This window comes from Lontra canadensis, unplaced genomic scaffold (assembly GCF_010015895.1).
Source record: "Lontra canadensis isolate GAN:19392208 unplaced genomic scaffold, GSC_riverotter_1.0 scaffold114, whole genome shotgun sequence".
NCBI lineage: Eukaryota > Metazoa > Chordata > Mammalia > Carnivora > Mustelidae > Lontra > Lontra canadensis.
In genome coordinates this window covers 435,201-455,244 of record NW_022631108.1, presented here as the reverse complement: position 1 = coordinate 455,244, position 20,044 = coordinate 435,201, and the positions used below count along the sequence as shown (strand labels likewise).

At 37.6% G+C, this 20,044-nt stretch overlaps 1 protein-coding gene across 5 annotated transcripts in view; it reads left to right on the top strand.

Annotated features, from left to right (window-relative positions):
* The first annotated feature begins 10,562 nt into the window (after positions 1-10,562).
* The window catches only part of ATRX (ATRX chromatin remodeler), a 294,269-nt gene continuing 284,787 nt past the window's right edge, over positions 10,563-20,044 (top strand). For all 5 annotated transcript variants that reach the window (XM_032840596.1, XM_032840595.1, XM_032840594.1 and 2 more), the window contains exon 1: positions 10,563-10,805. In XM_032840596.1, coding sequence (XP_032696487.1) covers positions 10,786-10,805 — 20 coding nt within the window. In that variant the 5' untranslated portion in view covers positions 10,563-10,785. The remainder of the gene's footprint in view (positions 10,806-20,044) is intronic.

Genomic DNA, 20,044 nt, shown 5'->3' with positions numbered 1-20,044 from the left:
TTGAAATGCTGATTTTAAATTTTATATGGAATTGTGAAGGGCTAAAAATAACCAAAACAGAAAATAGCAAACACCTTGGAGGACCCATCCCTCCATAGAAACACTGAAAAAATTAGCAAAACTGTCAGTATCAACTTTTTCAGAACTTTGGAAAATAGTGAAAGGTTGAAAGCAATCAAGTGAATGCTGAATCAAGAAAAGGCAATTTAAGCATGGTAGGAGAGCGTCATTAGCCTTGCCGTATTTTCCCACTTTAGTGCTGCTGAGTCTTGAATTCAGCAGTCTGTGCTCTCAGTGTGGGTAGCCGGTCCCAGAGAGAGCAGAGCAGATTTTATTCCCAAAACATTGTGTTTAGGGTCACCTGGGTGGCTCAGTGGGTTAAGCCTCTGCCTTTGGCTCAGGTCATGATATCAGGGTCCTGGGATTGAGCCCCGCATCGGTCTCTCTGCTCAGCGGGGAGCCTGCTTCCCCCCACCCTGCCTGCCTCTCTGCCTGCTTGTGATCTCTCTCTCTGTCAAATAAATAAATAAAGTCTTAAAAAAAAACCAACGTTGTGTTTATCTATTTGACCTGTTTGTGTGTTCCCAGAAGGAATGGCACAAGGGGCTTTCCTTAGTTTCACCTAATTCAGAAGTCTCTCAGAGCAGAAAAGGAACCACAAGCAGGGTGTTCCTTGAAAATATTGAAAGACAAATGAACAAGCAACTGCTGCCTGGGGCAAAACATTTCAGTTGTGACAAACAATAGATCCACCAAAAATCTGGGAAGAAAAGCTGAGAAGACACTTACTTGGAGAAAAAAAAAAATTTATATGCCCCAAACAGGATACATACTCAGAAGAGACTTAAGAATTCTCTAAGCTTTCATCCTTGGCTGATCTTTATGCTCAGTGTGAGCAAGAATTGAAGACTAAGGCAGAGTTGTAAACAGACTGGCTAAGCATGCTCCAGGGGCACAGTTGGATCCCACACACTGCTTGCACAACAATAGTTTAGAAGGCTCACTAAGCAAAAACTACCAACTACAATGATCAACAACAAACCTAGAAAAGGAAAAGAGAATCTGGTTTCCAAAGTTACCACATTATTCAAAATGTTGTTTTCAGAAAAAAAATTATGTGACATAAAAAGAAATAAATAAGTATGACCCATTCACAGGGAAAAAAGAAATTATACCTCAGGAAGCCTATATATTTTATTTACTAGAAAAAGACTTTAAATCAGCTATTTAAATTATGTTCATAGAGCTAAATGAAACCATGTTCTAAGAACTGAGGAAAATCAAGTGAGCAATGTCTCACCAGAGAATGTCAATAAAGAGATAGATCATAACAACAAGAACAAAATGGTAATTATGTGAGTAAAGGATGATATGTTAACTAACCTTATTGTGGTAAATATTTCACAATGTGTATCAAATCATCATATTGTTATGTCTTAAACATATATGATGTTATATGCCAATTATATCTCAATACAGCGGGGAAAAGAGGCGCCCTCTGCCTTCAGCTCAGGTAATGATCTCGGGGTCCAGGGATGGAGCCCAGCATCGAGCTCTCTGCTCAGCGGGGAGCCTGCTTCCCGCCCCCCCCCCCGCTTGCCTCTCTGCCTACTTATGATTTCTGTCAAATAAATAAATAAAATCTTAAAAAAAATAAAGCTGGGAAAATAAAACACATTAATCTTGGGGAAAAAGAGATAAAGAGATATCACAAACAGGAACCAAATAAAAATTCTTTTTTTTAAAGATTTTATTTATTTATTTGACAGACAAAGATCAAAAGTAGGCAGAGAGGCAGGCAGAGAGAGAGGGAGGGAAGCAGACTCCCTGCTGAGCAGAGAGCCTGATATGGGGCTCGATCCCAGGACCCTGAGATCATGACCTGAGCCAAAGGCAGAGGATTAACCCACTGAGCCACCCAGGTGCCCCCCAAATAGAAATTCTTGAGCTGAAATATACAGTAGTGAAAATAATTTACTACTTCAAAAAGACATTTGAGCAAGCAGAAGAAAGAAATACTAATTAGGAAGATAAGCCGATTACAATTACCCAGTTGAAGAAGCACAAAGAAGAAAAGAATAAAGAAAACTAACAGAATCTAAGAGACATGTGTGATAGCATCAAGCACACCAATATACACATAAGAATCCCAGCAGAAGAGGACAGAGAGAAAAGGCAGAAAGAATGTATGCAGAAATAATGGCTGAAAATATACCAAATTTGATAGAAGAAATGAGCCTACATAAGCTCACCAAACTCCAAATAAAACTTGGAGCTCTAAGAAGCTCACCAAACTCCAAATAACATAATAATAAAATAAATACACATAAATAAAAGAAATAAATTAATAAAATAACACAATAATAAAATAACACAAAGAGATCCATACCAAGATGGACAGAAAGAGACTTCAAAGTGCCAAGAGAAAACTGATTTGTCACTTATAAGAGATCCTCAATAAGATCAACAGGCAATTTCTCGTTAGAAACCAAGGAGGTCGAAAAGCAGTGGGATGACATATATAAAGTATTGAATGAAAAAATATCTGAAACAGGAATTATATATATATTTTTAAAATATTTTATTTATTTGACAGAGAGAGAGAGCAGAAGCAGGGGGAGCTTCTGGCAGAGGCAGAGGGAGAAGCAAACTCCCCTGCAGATCAGGGAGCCCAATGCAAGATTCAATCCCAGGGCCCTGGGATCATGACCTGAGCCAAAGGCAGTCACTTTAACCAACTGAGCCACCCAGGGTCCCCTGAAACAAGAATTTTAGATCTGGCAAAACAATCCTTCAAAAATGAAGGAAAAATTAAGACATTCCCAGATAAAAGCAGAGAGCATTTGTTTCTAGTAGATCTGCCCAACAAGAAATACTAAAGGAAGTTCTTTAGGTTGAAATTAAAGTACACTATACAGTAACTGAAAACCATGTGAAGAAATAAAGATCACCAATAAAAGTAACTATGTGGGTAAACAAAAGCCAGTATTATTGCATTTTTTTATTCATATCTCCTCTTTATTTTCCAATATGATTTAAAATAATATGCATAAAACAATAATTATAAATGTATGTTAAAAGCACACAGTGCATAAAGATATATTTGATGAAAACAACATAAAAGGGGAAGGATGGAGCTGTAAAAAAATCACTGTTTTACATACAATTGAAGTTAAGTTGGCATTAACTCACAATATATTGTTGCAAGTTTAGGATATTTATTGTAATTTCCAAGATGGCCACTAAGAAAATAATGTAAAAATATGTAGAAAAAGAAATGAGAAGGGAATCAAAATGATACAGTCCAGAAAAAAAAATCAATTAAACACAAAAGTGAGTAGTAATGGAGGAATGAAGAATAAAGTATATATGACATATAGAAAATAAATAGCAAAATAGCAGAAGTAAGCTCTTCCTTATCACTAATTATTAAAATATAAATGTATTAATTTCTCCACTTAGAAGGCAGAAAATAGCAAAATGGGTTTAAAAAAGCTCACAATTCGGGGCGCCTGGGTGGCTCAGTGGGTTAAGCCTCTGCCTTTGGCTCAGGTCATGATCCCAGAGTCGTGGGATCGAGCCCCACATCGGGCTCTCTGCTCGGCAGGGAGCCTGCTTCTCCCGCCCTCTCTCTGCCTGCCTCTGTGCCTGCTTGTGATCTCTCTCCCTCTCTCTGTCAAATAAATAAATTAAATCTTTAAAAAAAAAACCTCACAATCCAACTATAGGCTGTCTACAAGAGACACACTCTAAATTCAAAGACACAAATAGGTCAAGAATAAAAGAATAGATAGAAAAACTTATTCCATGCAAATAGTAACCAAAGAGAGCTGGGATGGCTGTCCTAATATCTGACTTTAAGTCAAAAATTGTTATAAGTGACAAAAAAGACATTATGTACTAATAAAGTATCAATTCCTTAAGAGAATGTAATAATTATATATTGATAGAATTGAAGGAAGAAACAGACAGTTCTATAATAATAATTGGCAACTTCCGTATTCTACATTCAATAATTAATAAAACAAGAAGGAAGATCTTTAAAGAAATAGAGGGCTTGAACAACGCTATAAACCAATTACAATAAGAGACTCATACAGAAATCTCCACCCAACAATATCTTTTCTGACTACAATGGGACAAAATAACAAATCAATAAAAGAAGGAAATTAGGAAAATTCCTAAGTATGTGGAAATTAAACAGCCTACCCTAATTAAACAATTATGGGTCAAAGAAGAAATCACAAGGAAAGTCAGAAAATAATTTGAGATGAATGAAAACAAGAACATAAAGTACAAAAAACATGGGATGAACTGAAATTATTGCTCAGAGGGAAAGTTCTATCTGTAAAAGAATTAAATTTAAAAATTTAATATTTAAATTAAATTAAAAAGAAGAAAGAGCTCAAATCAATAACTTAATTTTATAACTTAAGTAACTAGGGAATAAGAAATTATAGCTATAAAAAAACCTAAATATAGAAAATTTATAGAAGTAGTTATACCAATATCTAGCAGAAGAAATACTAAAGATTAGATTAGAATGAAGACACACAAAATAGAGAATAGGATAAAAAAATAATTCAAAAACAGTAGAGAAAATTAACAAACTCAAATGTTGGTTTTTTGAAAAGATCAACATAATTGACGAGTGTTTAGTTACATTAAGAAAATGAGAGAGGACTTAAACTGCTTAAATTAGAAATAAAACTGAGGATATTACTACTAACATCACAGAAATAAAAAATATTATAATGTGATATTTTGAATAATTGTATGCCAAGTAATTACATAATCTAAATGAAATGGACAAATTTCTAAAAATGGACAGACTACCAAAGCAGCATCGAAAAGACATTGAAAATCTGAGGGTGTCTGGGTGGTGCAGTCTGTTAAGCATCCAACTCTTGGTTTTGGTTCAGTTCATGATCTCAGGGTCCTGAGATCAATCCTCACATTGCGCTCCATATATGGAGTCTGCTCAAGACTCTCTCTCCCTCAAATAAATAAATAAATGTTAAAAAAAATAAAGAAAATCTGAACATACCTATAAAAAGAAAGATTGAGTCAGTAAAAAACCTTCCGGGTTTTTGATAGATGGGTGGCTCAGTCGGTTAAGTGTCTGCCTTCCGCTCAGGTCATGATCCCAGGGTCCTGGGACCAAGCCCCTCATGGGGCGGGGGGTTTCTGCTCAGCAGAGAGACTGCCTCCCCCTTTACCTTTGTCTGCAGCTCCTCCTGCTCATGCTCTCTCTCTCTCTCTCTCTGAAATAAATAAATAAATAAATAAATAAATAAATAAAATTTTTAGTGTATGTGCTGCCAAAGCAAACGCAATAAATAAAATCTTAAAAAAAAATACTATTGGGGTGTCTGAGTGGCTCAGTTGTTTCAGTGTCTGCTTTCAGCTCAGGTCAGGTTCCCTGGGATCAAGTCCTGCATCAGGCTTCTTGCTCAGTGGGGATCCTGCTTCACCCTCTCCCTCTGCCTACCACTCCCCCTGCTTGTGTGCTCTCTTTCTCTGTCAAATAAATAAATAAATAAAATATTAAAAAAATACTATCAAATCAAACATGGCAGCATATTAAAAGGATTATACTCTATGACAAAGTGGGATTTATCCCAGAAATGCAATGGTGATACAAAACTAAATCAATGTAATATGCCACATTAATAGAATGAAAAAAAATACGCATCATCATGTCAACTGATGCAGAAAAAGCATTTGACAAAATTCAACACCCATTTATGATAAAAATATTGAAAACTAGGTATTGAAGGGAACTTTCTCAACATGATAAAAGGGTATTTATGAAAAACACATACTAAGGTTTTAAGGTAGAAAGCTCAGAAAGCTTAACCATAGCATTAGAATTTGGGGAAAGCACTTTTTAAAAAAAGATTTTATTTCTTTATTTGAGAGAGAGAGAAAAAGAGAGTGCACAAGCAGGTTGGGTGACAGGCAGAAGGAGAGGGAGAAGCAGACTCCCCACTGAGCAGGGAGACAGATGTGGGCCTGGATACCAGCCCTCTGGCATCATGACCTGAGCTAAAGGCAGACACTTAACCAACTAAGCCACCCAGGTGCCCCGGAAGAGCACTTTTAAAAAATAATACTGAGCTGGAGTGCCTGGGTGGCTCAGTCCATTAGGCACCTGACTTTGACTCAGGTCATGATCCTAGGGTCCTGGGATTGAGCCCCATATCTGGCTCCTGCTCAGTGGGGAACTTGCTTCTCTCTCTCCCCAAGCCCCTGCTTGTACTCTCTTTATCTCTCTCTCTCAAATGAATAAATAAAATCTTAAAAAAATAATTTTGAGCTAAGGTTTATGTTGGCATAATTGCTATTTGAATTCATATTTGCTAGCAGAAAATGGATAGTTCTGTTGTTTCTCACAACAGTTAAAATTATTTAACTTTCTCCCATCAACTTTATAATATATTCTCATTGTGGGAAATTTGGAGAAAATGGAAAAATAGAAAACAGGAAAAAAAAATCACTCAGACATATCACCTGAAGATAATTAACCTTCATGTCTTTGGATGTATCATCCAGGACTCTTTGCCCTATTAGCACCTTTTCTTTAGAATAGAATTTTAGGGGGTGTCTGGGTGACTCAGGGGGTTAAGCATCCCACTCTTGTTTTTGGCTCAGGTTATGATCTCATGGGTTGTGGGATTGAGTCCTCCATTGTGGGGGGCTCTGCACTCAGTGGGGAGTCTGCTTGAGGTTTTCTCCTTCTGGCCCTCCCCCACAACATGTGCTCTCTCTTTCTCATAAATTTAAAAAAAAATCTTCAAAAAGATAAAATGGGATTTAAAAAATATTCAGGGTAAATCCTGTATTTCTGTAACTGAAGGCAATACTTTAATGATTTGTATCATTCATATTGTCAGTGGTCATTGACTTTGCCCATTTTTGTTAAAAGATTTTATTTATTTATTTGACAGAGAGGGATCACAAGTAGGCAGAGAGGCAAGCAGAGAGAGAGAGGAGGAAGCAGGCTCCCTGCTGAGCAGAGAGCCCAATGTGGGTCTCGATCCCAAGACCCTGGGATCATGATCTGAGCTGAAGGCAGAGGCTTAACCCACTGAGCCACCCAGGCACCCCCGACTTTGCCCATTTTTTTTTAAAGATTTTATTTATTTATTTGACAGACAGAGATCACAAGTAGGCAGAGGCAGGCAGAGAGAGGAGGAAGCAGGCTCCCTGCTGAGCAGAGAGCCCGATTCGGGGCTCGGTGCGGGGCTCGATCCCAGGACCCCAGGATCATGACCTGAGCCAAAGGCAGAGGCTTCAACCCACTGAGCCACTCAGGCACCCCTGACTTTGCCCCTTTTTTAATGAAGGTATTTGTTTGTTGTTGTTGAGTCATTGATGTTCCTTATATTCTGGATATTAACTCCTTATCAGATATATAATTTGCAAATAGTTTCTCCCATTCCATAGGTTGCCTTTTCACCCTGTTTATAGTCTCTTTTGAAGTGCAGAAATTTTTAAATTTGATATAGTCTCATTTGTCTGTTTTACTTTTGTTGCTTATGTATTTGGTACCACATCCAAGAAACTATTGCCAAACCCAATGTCCTGAAGTGTTTCACTTGTGTTTTCTTCTAGGAATTTTATAGGTTTAGGTCTTTAATACATTTTAGGTAATTTTTTTGTACATGCTGTGAGTTAAAGGTCCAATGTCACTCAAAAGTTGATATCCAATTTTCCCAGCACCGTTTGTTGAAAAGACTGTCCTTTCCTCATTGTGTAGTTTTGGCAACCTTGTTGAAAATCATTTGGCCTTATCTTCAAGTGATTATTTCTGGGCTCTTTTTTCCATTATATTGGAATATATATCTATATCTTTGTAATAGTACACTCTCTTGATTACTGTTGCTTAACAGTATGTTTTGAAATCAAGAAATATATGTTCCCCAACTTCGCTCCTTTTTTTCAACATTGTGTTGGTTATTCAGGGTCCCTTAAACTTCCATGTGAATTTTAGGATTTTTGGGGGGTCTAATTCTTCAAAAATGCCATTGAGATTTTGATAGGGATTTTATTGAATCTGTAGGTCCTTTTGGCTAGTAGAAACATTTTAACATTAAGTTTTCCAGCAGTACATGGGAATGAGATATCTTTCCACTCATTTGTATTTTCTTTGATTTCGGTTAGCAATATTTTGTAGATTTCAGAAACAAGACTTTCACCTACTTGGTTAAGTTTATTTCTAAGTATTTTATCCTTTTTGATGCTATAGTAAATGGGATTGTTATCTTACTTTATTTTTTAGATGGTCATTTTTAGTGCATAGAAACACAACTGATTTTTGAAAATGTTTTTATTGCAAGGAGCTATATGGTATTCTGATGTATGGATAACATAATTCATTTAACTATAGTCTTATGGATATCTCATTTTTCCCACATAGGATATCAATGTTGGATAAATTCCTATAAGTTAAATTCCTGGATTACAGGATATATGCATTTAAATATTTAATTGATATTGTCAAAGCACTGTGATTTTGACATAAAATAGAATTTGCAATGATGTTTATTAAACATTATGAGAGTATCTATTTTTTCATCCAACTTGCTCTCTTAAAGGTAATCTACATTGTCTTTCTTCCGGGCAAATTTACACATTACACATTTATGGCCAAGTCCAAGAAAGGCTACTGTGTGATTTCTGCGGCACTGTGATGAAAAATGTGAGTGATGTGTACCACTGAATTTCTTCTAAAATACAGTTGAAGGAAACTAATTGTAAATCAGCTACTGAAAGTGATACAACTATAATATATCAGTAAAACTTTATTAGTCATCTTTTAATAGCAAAGGAATGCTCTTATGATTCATGGATAGAGTGAGTTGTATATTTTAGAAATTCTGTGATTATAATTTTGTTATTAAGATATTTCTCTATGGAATTTGTCATGTTACAGCTGCTTAGTGTTAAGAAGTCTTGTCACCAAGAGCTGGTTTAAAAGTTGTGTGCTGTCTTGTAATGGAGTGTATCTCCTTTCAGATTAACTGCATTTACCAAGGAGGAAAATATAGCTTCTTCAAATTGTATGTTTGAGTGATATTCAACATATGGAAGACAAAAAGAAAATCAGTATACCAGATATAGAAGGCTGGTTTCTACAGTTGCCAATAATACTTGAGTGTTTGAAAGATGACTTGAAATGTGTATAAACTTCTTCCTTTTTAAAGATTTTATCTATTTATTTGACAGAGAGAGAGAGAGAGAGATCACAAGTAGGCAGAGAGGCAGGCAGAGAGAGAGGGGGAAGCCGGCTTCCCGCTGAGCAGAGAGCCTGATGTGGGGCTCGATGCCACGACCCTAAGCTGAAGGCAGAGGCTTAACCTACTGAGCCACCGAGGCGCCCCTAAACTTCTTTCTTTAATTTTGTTTTAATTTAATTAATCTCTACAGCCAACTTTGGGCTCAAACTCATGACCGGAAGATCAAGAGCGGCATAGTTTTCTGGCTGAGTCACCCAAGCGCCCCCGAACTACTCTTGATTAAAAATTTGCCTGTGTCTATCAGATTATCAAAGTGTTCTATTCAAAAAAGTCTTACCATCTGCAATTCCGGTAGAAAGCAGCAACTCTTTCACCTAAATGCAAAAGAAGCAAATTGCAGATTTGAAGAAAAGCAAATAAAATGAACAAAAACATGTATGTCAGAATAAATTTGGAAATAAAATTAGAAACTATTAGACTTTAGAGAACTAATTTGTGACTTGCAGAGATTACCAGTGAACAATTAAATTAGAGAACATGAAAGCTGGAAAGTCTTTTAGAGATCATCCAGCCAAACGTCTGTAATAAGGAGGAAATAGACCTTGATTGGTTGGTTTGTGACCTAAACTTAACATTACATCTAGTGTGTGTGGGTGTGTGTGTGTTTCAGGTGGCAGTTTAGAGTTTATTTAGTATTGAAAGACTCACATGAAGATCTCAGGTTAGTTTTATATAATATATATTTTGTAAGCATGCTGGCATGATGAATAGTCTTTATAAAAAATCTAGAAAAGTAAAGAACTTGATCATAACCTGAAATATAGGAAAGAAAAGACACAGGATGGTCATATAGATCAGTGTTTAAGAGTGTGGTGTCTGGTCTGAATCTTGGCTCCACTACTATGAGACTTTGTGTTTTGGTTTCCTCATCTGGAAAATGTAGTTAACAAGCGTCTGCCTGCCTCAAAGAGAATAGGGATTACATGAGCTAATCCGGATAGAGGATTAGTATAGTGCCTGGTATATAGTAAACACTCAATAAATGTAAATTGCTGTTATTGTTTTGTCAATATGTCAAGGAAAAGAGGATGGATCAAAAAGCATTTTCAAAATAAAGTCAAAATACGTCACTAGCACTTTCAGGTCATTGGGACTGAATAGGAGCCCCTATGAAAAGGTGGAGGGGATTAAATGACGTAGACCGCCTTAGCAACAGGCCCCCAAAGAAGGTGAATTTCAGTAACCAATAAGAGTCTGAGCTGTAGAGGAGGTAGCCAATCGGTAGCGGAAAGAGGAAGAGGGAGGACGCGCCAATTCTTCTGCCTGAGCCTCGGCCCAACAAAATGGCGGCGGCGGCGGCGTCGCTTTGTTTCCGCGGCTCCTGCGGCGGGGGCAGTGGTAGCGGCCTTTGAGCTGTGGGGAGGATCCTGCACCAGCTATAGTGACGATTACGAGTTCACTGCATTTCTGTCGTAACCCCGTGCTGGAGAGCGCAAAGCGGCGCCCTACGGTCGTTGAAGCTACAAGGCGTTGAAGCGAAAACATGACTGCTGAGCCCATGAGGTAAAATACAATCCCGTCTTACGGGTCCTAGCGGTCTAGGCCTATGCGTCTTTTGAGTAGGGTGTTTGGGAAAGCTTTGGCTTGGTGGGTTAGGCCTGAGTATCGCTTAGCGGAAAGACATCGTTTTCTCTTTCGGTGAGAAGGGTTTCGGAGTTTCGGCGTTTCGGCGGTAGGCTCCAACCCGGGGTGGGGGTGGGGGGGCGCGGCCTGGCGTGTTGGGCGCTTCCTCCAGCCTTCCCTAACCGGTGAAGCTTCGTTGGCCTCGTCTCGTTTATTCTTCGTTGCCTGTGGAATTGAGACCCCTAAGTCGGAGGCGGTTTTGGTATCCCGGTCGTTCTTCCTAATCTTTGGGCCTGGAAACTGCGTGGGGGAGGAGAGGAGGTGGGGGGGGGTGTAGAGGGGGAGGGGCGGGCGGGCGGCGGGTGGATGTGAGATCCCGGGACGAGTCAGTGGCGTTTGGATAGCAGGAGACAAGAAATATCGCAGCTTTGCGGATTTTTTTTTTTTTCTGCAGCCCCTGGGGACAAGCTCTTTTTTGGGGGGTGAACGGGTGAGTCCTTGCTAGGTTTTTACATTCCTTCCCTACTCCATATCTTGAGGGGTATCCTTGGGTTTATTTCTAGGCAAAGGGGTGGTAACACAGGGTATACCCCAGTATACTTTTCATGAAGTCAGGGTTTGATGGGTGGTAAGGCAGATCTCAGATGTTTCTCCACTTGCTGGCAAATTTCGAGCAAAAGTAATTAGACCCTACTTTTAAAAAAATTTATTCCGTGAGGGATGAGGAGCAGGTTAATATGGGTCGATGGGACGTAAGATTTATTGCAAGGGAAGCTGTGCCTGGCAGGCCTCCTCTAACCAATCAAGTATGTTTATTAGGTTGAGGTTGTTTTTCTCTTGTGCTTCTGATTTGCTTCTTGGTAGTGTCTAAAAATATGAGTTGTTAATATGAATTATATAGTATTTTTACACGGGTGGCTGGCTTGCTTTTCAGGCTCTTTGACATTTGACTTTTCATCTCTTGTGAATTAAGTAATTTTTCTGCTCTGAAATGTATCCTTGGCGCCTAGAGGCAAAATAAAGAATACTAAAGGGAGCATGGATCAGAATTGCATTGGTAGTTGGCAAAATGTGCCTTTGAGTAAGTATTATGATAGAAGCTTTTAGAGCATGTGGAGTTTGGGAATGAGCCTGTGATACCTATTATGCCTATTTTTCTACATTAATAAGCAGTAGATAGAAGATATTTTCCTTCACTTGAGAAAAAAAATAAACCTTAGTTCTTAGATTACAGATCCCTAGCTGTGTAAAGATTGTAGTCTCGGTTTCTGAATTTATGTTAATTGGTCCACCCATAATAAACCTTTATTTATTGGGTATTGGGTATGTAAGAGGTACCCAGTACAACTTGTTGGCTGGTTATTAGGTGCTCATGTTCGTTTACATGAAGGGTGTACCTTATAGGTAAATATAACCTCTAGATTTTACTGAAAGCCTCACAAAAAGAAGACTTCATTCATTCTATGCCAGGGTCAGTTTTTTTGTATTGGTCTTGAAGAGTGCTTATTGTTGACCTTCACCTGTATAATCTTAATTCTTAAAACAACTATAGGGTAGGTACTTAGTGTTCCTCATTTTATAGCTGAGGAGGAAACTGAAGCATAAGGAAATCAAAGAACTTGACTAAAGCTATACAGCTTGTAATTGGTGGAGCTGGAATTGAACCCCGTTTTTACTCCAGAACTTATGTTCTTTTAAGATTTTATTTATTTATTTGACAGGCAGAGATCACAAGTAGGCAGAGAGAGAGAGAGGTGGAAGCAGGCTCCCTGCTGAGCAGAGAGCCTGATGCGGGGCTCGATCCCAGGACCGTGAGATCATGACCTGAGCCGAAGGCAGAGGCTTAACCCATTGAGCCACCCAGGTGCCCCCAGAACTTATGTTCTTAACCACAAGGCATTAATGCCCCCTTGAGCTGTCATGTCTAATGTGATTATGATCATTTTAATTTAGCCCAAGCATTACAACGGAAGAAGTTCCTATTAGCTACTATTGATTGTGGTTCTTTGATATAGGTCTTAGAGCTTGTAGCTGTTAAAATATTTTGCCTTTTATGTACAGATGAGATAATGAGAAAAACTGAAACATTTAATTAATTCCAGGAAAGTCTTAAGCTACATGAAAAACCCCTTGTAAAGAACCACATATATAAATGTTAATTTAAAAATGTATGATGCTCCCTGATTATTTACTGGGAAAGTGCACCAAGTGGGTGTTCAGAATTGTCTCAGGCTGAAGTGTCATTCATCTCAAGTCATAATCATAGTCAGAGGATAATCTGACAGGTAGTGCTTGAGTGAGTTGAACTCACAGTACTGAATCACTCTTGATTCTCTCCTAATGTGAGATAGAAATAATAGAGCAGTTCTATACATTATCATTAATTTTATTTTACACAATAGTGCCAGATTTTTTTGTATCAGAACTTTTGTTGAGCACTTAAATAGGAACAAAGAGTAGTTCTGATTTTTACTAGTGTTCATAAAGAACAATATTTTCTATGATTCTGTGGTGAAAAAATAGCCAAAAGGCAAGAAGGGAGGGAAATAAATTGATGACCTGCCTAAATCATACACTGAAGAATCAGTGGCTCAGTCTTTAAAAGATTTTGTTATCGTTTTTAAGGAGCTTTTGTTATGTATTTTATTTTAAATAAGATTGGCTTGTTTCTTGAAATATTTATCATTATGAAAGATAAGCTTCTGATTGACAGATAAACTATTTTTGTATAAAGGTCAGAGATATTTTTGTCATTCTTTTTATTTTAGATTTTATTTATTTGAGATAGAGCATGAGCAGTGGGGAGGGGCAGAGGGAGAGGTAGAAGTAGGCTCTCCACTAAACTAGGGAGACTGATGCAGGGCTCAGTCCCAGGACCCCAAGATCATGACCTGAGCCGAAGGCAGACACTTAACCACTTGAGCCACCCAGGCTCCCCGGGACTTGTCATTCTAACCTTTATGGCAGTTGACAGCAGTATAACTTGTTATTGGTCTTAAATTTTATTTTTTAATTTATTTGTTTTTAAGAAGCTCTGTGCCCAGTGTAGGGCTTAAGCTCATAACCCTGAGATCGAGTCAGGTGCTCCACTGACTGAGACAGTCAGGTGCCTCATGGTCTTAAATTGCAAAAGGCAGAAGTTGTCTAAATGGAGAGATGCTGGGAAAATGTCTTAGAAAGTATCTGTTAGGGTGGTAATTCACAATCATTGCCTACTAACCTAATGTTTGAAAACTGTTATCTGTGAAATATTTGCATTCCCACTAAGTGGAAGGTATTAAGCCAGGCTGTGGAGGGGGAGTACATGCAATTTTTTATAAAGGGTTTTGAAAGAATTTAAATACCAGTTGTTTGGTTATGTTGCTGATTGGATGAAAAGAAAGATGTTTGTGACTTTAATTTTGATCATGCCAGTTCTCATTATTGGCAACCCTTGGTATAGTTTGACCATAAGCTTTCAGTTATATATTGTATTTCTAGAGATAAGATACATGTAGTACTTAAAGAAATTTCTATATAGATACAGGTGTGTGAAATAATTTTTCTGTGAGAAATTGTGTGTTTTTATGTGTCTGTTTCACTCTTGGAGTCTGAATAAATTTGTGGATGATGATGATGATGATGATTATTTAAAGATTTTATTTATTTGTTTGACAGACAGAGGTCACAAGTAGGCAGAGAGGCAGGCAGAGAGAGAGAGGAGGAAGCAGGCTCCCTGCCAAGCAGAGAGCCCAATGCGGGGCTCGATCCCAGGACCCCAGGATCATGACCTGAGTCGCAGGCAGAGGCTTTAACTCACTGAGCCACCCAGGCGCCCCAAATTTGTGGATTATATCAGACAAATCTTGGGTTTACATGAAGTCCTTTCCTCCAGAATTTGTTTTCTTGAACATTGGCAAAAGCTGTTCAAATGGTTTTTAAGCCATAGGAAAATGATGTTTAGATCTTCTCTTCGGAACGTTGGCTATAGTAGGACAGTAAAAGGAGCATCTAAGTGGGATTCCTCTGTACGTGTATGCTAATGTTTGTCTTATGATTGTCTTAATAGCAGACATGCAAGATATTTATCCTCCGTTTCTCTACCTGTAAAGTGGGAATAGGTTTAATAGATAACTGATAAAGCCTGCAGTTCTGGAGGAAGTAACATGGTTATAACAGTGGTTCTTTTTTTTTTTTAATATTTATTTATTTGACAGAGATCACAAGTAGGCAGAGAAGCAGACAGAGAGGAGGAAGCAGGCTCCCTGCTGAACAGAGAGCCCAATGCGGGGCTCTATCCCAGGACCCCGGGGTCATGACCTGAGCTGAAGGCAGAGGCCTTAACCCACTGAGCTACCCAAGCGCCCCTATAACAGTGGTTCTTAAAAGGCAATAAACTAAAGCTCTTTGTGGCCTTTGCTAATTCTTAACTGTTTTAAGAGTGTAAAGAGCTCCTGAGATTAAAAGTTTGAGAACTGCTGGTGTTGAGGAATGAACACTGAACTCTGAGCCAAACCTGGGTTTTCTAGGTACAGCTCTCTTGCTTAACTCATTATAGGACCTTTGACAAATTCATCCTTTCCAGGCTTCTGCTTTGTCATTTGCGAAATGAACTTGTACTTGATGTTCTATAAGGTTATTAAAAAAAATGGGGGTGCCTTGCTGGCTCAGTCGGTAGAGCATATGACACTTGATCTTAGGGTTGTGAGTTTGAGCCCCACATTGGGTGTAGAGTTTTAAATAAAGATAAAAAAATAGTCCTGCTTATGTAAATGTTGACCATTTTTTAAATTTTACTTTGAGGGGTAGGAAGAAGGGTAGTGATAAAGGGAAGTTTCTTTAGCCATGTATGCATTTTTTTTTTATTTACTTTGGGGGTTAGGAAGAAGGGTAGTGATAAAGGGAAGTTTCTTTAGCCATGTATGCATATCTTTTTTTTTTTTAAACGTACATGGTTTGGATACAGGTGTTTTGTTGATGGTATCCTCTGTCATCAATGTACACGTATTTGTGCAAATATTGGAAAGGAAACCCTGTTTGTTGAGAAGTTTGTTAATATTATTGTGGCTCAGGATGTCTTCTATTTTGAAAGATTATTAATCCAGGATATTGTATTTCTCCCCTTTTTATTTGAAGATTTATTTATTTTAGAGAGCAAGAGAGTGCAGGGGGGAGGGGCAGAGGGAGAGGGAGAGTGAGTTTCAAGCAGACTCCATGCTGAGCACAGAGCCTAGTGTGGGGCTCCATCTCACTATCCTGAGATTACAATCTGAGCTGAAACCAAGAGTCGGATGCTCAACCTACTGCACCACTCAGTGCCCCTTTTTCTGTCTGCCCTTTTATGATTAGAGATGATATTTCTGAAAAGACTTTTTTATTCTGGCCAGTTGTGCTTTTTGCCCTGGGAAAAGGTTCTGTGAATTGTGTGCTATAGTCACTATTTTCAGATCCTGTTTCTTGAGACTTTGTCTTTCAGTTTTGGCTTAAAGTAGCCATTCTTGGCAACTACAGTCCAGCTTTCTCGTTGACTGTTCTATACAATATTTGTTTAAGAAATTATTGGTATAGCATTGGTTTTCATGTGTTTATATCCTATACTTCATATTTTGGGAGAATGCTTTATTAGTTGATCAAATACTTGAGTATCAACTAGGGGCCAGGCACTGGGCTATGGCATGCAAAGTTTAATAAAACAAAATTCTCATCTCCTTAAGGCATTCTTAACCTAGTGAGGGAGATAATAAGTAAATAAGCAGGTATAAAACCAGGCTAAAATAGAGGTATATTGGTTTTGTTGGGTACCAGAAATGAAGGAAAGCCTAATTTCGGGGATGTCTAGGAAACTTTCACAGAGGAGATGGTATCTGTATTGCATCTTGAAGATGAGTTAGCGGTTAAGGGTTGGCTGTGAAAAAGGGCTGCCCATGCAGAGGGATTAGTATGGCTAAAGATTAGTCTTATTTTCCATATGGCAGAGGAAATTACAGACGTGTACACAAATAATTTTGAAGCAGGATATAAAGTAGCAAATGCTGCAGTAGGTAAAAACTAAATTCCGAATATGAAGATATTTCTGATGGGGTCCAGGGAAGACTTTATAGAGAAAGCATTTGAATCTGGCCCTTGGAAGGATGGGTACAGTTTTGACAAAGAAAACTGGGGGAGAGTCCAGATGTAAGATACAGCAAGCAAAGGATTGTTCTATATATTAGTGTTTTCTCTTTGGAAGCAGGTCAGCTGAGAATTTTTAACTCCGTTCCTGGACAAATATTGTATAACTTTTGTGCAATTAGTATGTTTTTTCCCCAGCTTTATTGATATATAGTTGAGATATAACATTGTGTAAGTTTAAGTTGTACAGGGTGTTGGTTTAATATATGTATATATTTTGAAATGTTTACTACAGTAAGGTTAGTTAACACATCCCTCACCTCACATAACCATTTTTTTGTTCTTATGGTGAGAACATTTAAAATCTACTCTCTAGCAACTTTCAAGTATGTAGTATAGTTAACTATAGTAACCATGCTATGCATTAGATGTCCAGAACTTACTCATCTTCTAAGTGCAGTTTGTATGTTAACTTTTGCAGCTTGATGATCTTGAAAAAGCCACATGTGCCCTTTGTAAATGAGCCTGAACTGTCAAAAGTTTTCCACTTTTCTTAAAGATTGTGTAGAATTTAATGCACAGATTTTGATTGACTATTATCGATTGTTCAAAATCTGTCCTTAGTTGTTTTTATTTTGGCCATTTGACGTGGTCAGTTAACTTTTGGATAATCACTGATTTATAAAGTCTAAAATCAAAGCAATTTCTTTTCATATAATACTAGATTTGTTATTTTGCTTATTTGAATTATATTAATTATTTTTTGGTTTGCATGATAGCATTCCAAACCTAGTTCTGCAATAATGCTTGTTTTGAATATGCATATTTGTCCCAACAAGATTGATACATCAGGGAACAATTTGAGCATAAGACAAAATTTGCATTTTCATATGCAAAGGTTTGGGATCAGCAAATTATGATCACCAACCAGTGACCTGTTTTTATAAATAAAGTTCTGTTGGAACACACCCAAGCCCTTTTGTGTATATTGTCTGGCTGCTTTTGTACCACGATCTTGGAGTTGAATAGTTGTAACAAAGACCCACAAAGCCTAAAAAATTTACTGTCTGATCCTTTATAGAATGTTTTCCCTGGGTGAATGCAGGAAACTACACCCAGCTGTACTGAACTGCATTAAATACATGCATATACATGTACACACCTCATACCTCAAACATCTGTTGGCTAGCTCAGTGCACCCCTTGTGTTTTAAGCCACTCCCATCCACATCTGTTGTTAAAGTTTTCCATCGGATTTCAGATAACCCTCCTCCCATCATTTCACAGTAATTCATGAGCTGCAGCCCTTCTGATGTACTTCCACAAGCAAACTTCAGGTCTTTTTCAAGGTAAAGTGCTGTATTTATTGTTGTGTTTTTATATTTCTTAATCACCTCATGTGTAAACTATGCAAAATTGTGCTATCCTTTTTATTAGGTTTCTATCTTTTAAAAAATGTGTTATGATGAAGTTTTTTGAGTGTTGTGCGTCTAACCCCATTTTCCGTATGAATCTTGTGGTGTTCATTGCATAATTTTGCATAACCTGGTGAGTTTTAGGAACTCATTTGATTTCAGAACTGACTGTAATTGTTATCCTGCAAAAAGTACCAATTCATACACCAAGTATTTCTTGGACTATATGAAGATTTAATTAGTTAAAGGACAACAAAGCATTTATGTTAGTGTCTGGGACATGCTAATTACTCAGATACTAGTTATAACTGATTTCTATTGCCATGTGCCAGTAACTGTTCAAAGGACTGCTTAGGTGAACAGGACAAATTAAAGCCTTGTCCCCATGGAGTTTACATTATAAAAAAATCTGTATTAATATACATTTTGGCTAGTAACTTAGTCCTCCCATAAAAGACATTTGGTGTTTTTATAAATAACATTTAAAAAATATCCAGAGATCAAAGACATTTGCTTAGAACAACTTTCTAGTTAGTCTCTCATTGATCTCATGCAGTATTTTATTGAATGATTTTTAAAAAAAATGTTTTTAATAACTGTACCCTCGGGAGATGAATCTGATCTACCTTCAAGGAGGTAAAGAATAGTCATCTCCTTTCTACTATATGTCAAAATAAAAAGTTAAAAAATACAAATTCAAACTTAATTTGCAAAAATAGTGTGCAGGTTCTTATAGGCCCTTCACCCAGATTCAGCAGATAGTAATTTTTTACATTTGCTTTATCATTCTGTCTATATATTTTTTTGATTCAGAGAGTAAATTACAAACACAATACGCCTTTATCCCTGAATACTTCAATATGTATTTCACCAAAATGGGAATATTCTCTTACTTAGCCTCAGTGTAGTTAGCAAAATTAGAAATTAACATTGATACTGTTTCTTTTTTTAAAAGATTTTTTGAAAAGATTTTATTTGTTTGAGAGGGAGAGCACATACAGACATGCACACACGAGAAGGGGGCAGGGGCAGAGGGAGATGGAGAAATAGCCTTCTCATTGAGCAGGAAGCCTGTTGTGGGGCTCAGTCCAGGACCCCGAGATCATGACCTGAGCCAAAGGCAGATGCTTAATGAGCTGAGCCACCCAGGTGCCTTAAGATTTTATTTTTAAGCAATCTATACACTCACTGTGGGGTTTTAACTCAAAACCCTGAGATCAGGAGTCGCATGCTCCACTGATTGAGCCAGCCAGGCACCCCCATACAATGCAGTTTTTAATCTAAAGACCTTATTCACGTTTTGCTTCATAATGTCCTTTATAGTGAAAGAAAAAAATTTCTTTTCCTCTGGTCTAGCATCCAATTTTGGAGCATACATTGCAATTCATTGTCATGTCTCTTTAATCTTCTTTACTCTAGAGCACTGTACCTTGCTGTTTTTTTCCCTTACATATTTTTGAAGAACAGGGTAGTTAATTTGGGTTTGTCTGATATTTCTTTGTTATCGTGTATTTTGCTAGAAATACTGTGAAGTAATGCTGTGTCTTTCTCAGCATGTTTTATCAGGAGGCGTATGATATCTTTTACTGTATTTTAAAATGTATTTTGTTTTAATACTAAGCTTATCAATCAGCTTATTCTCTGCCATTTAATTTAGTTAGGTATTTGAAGCTAG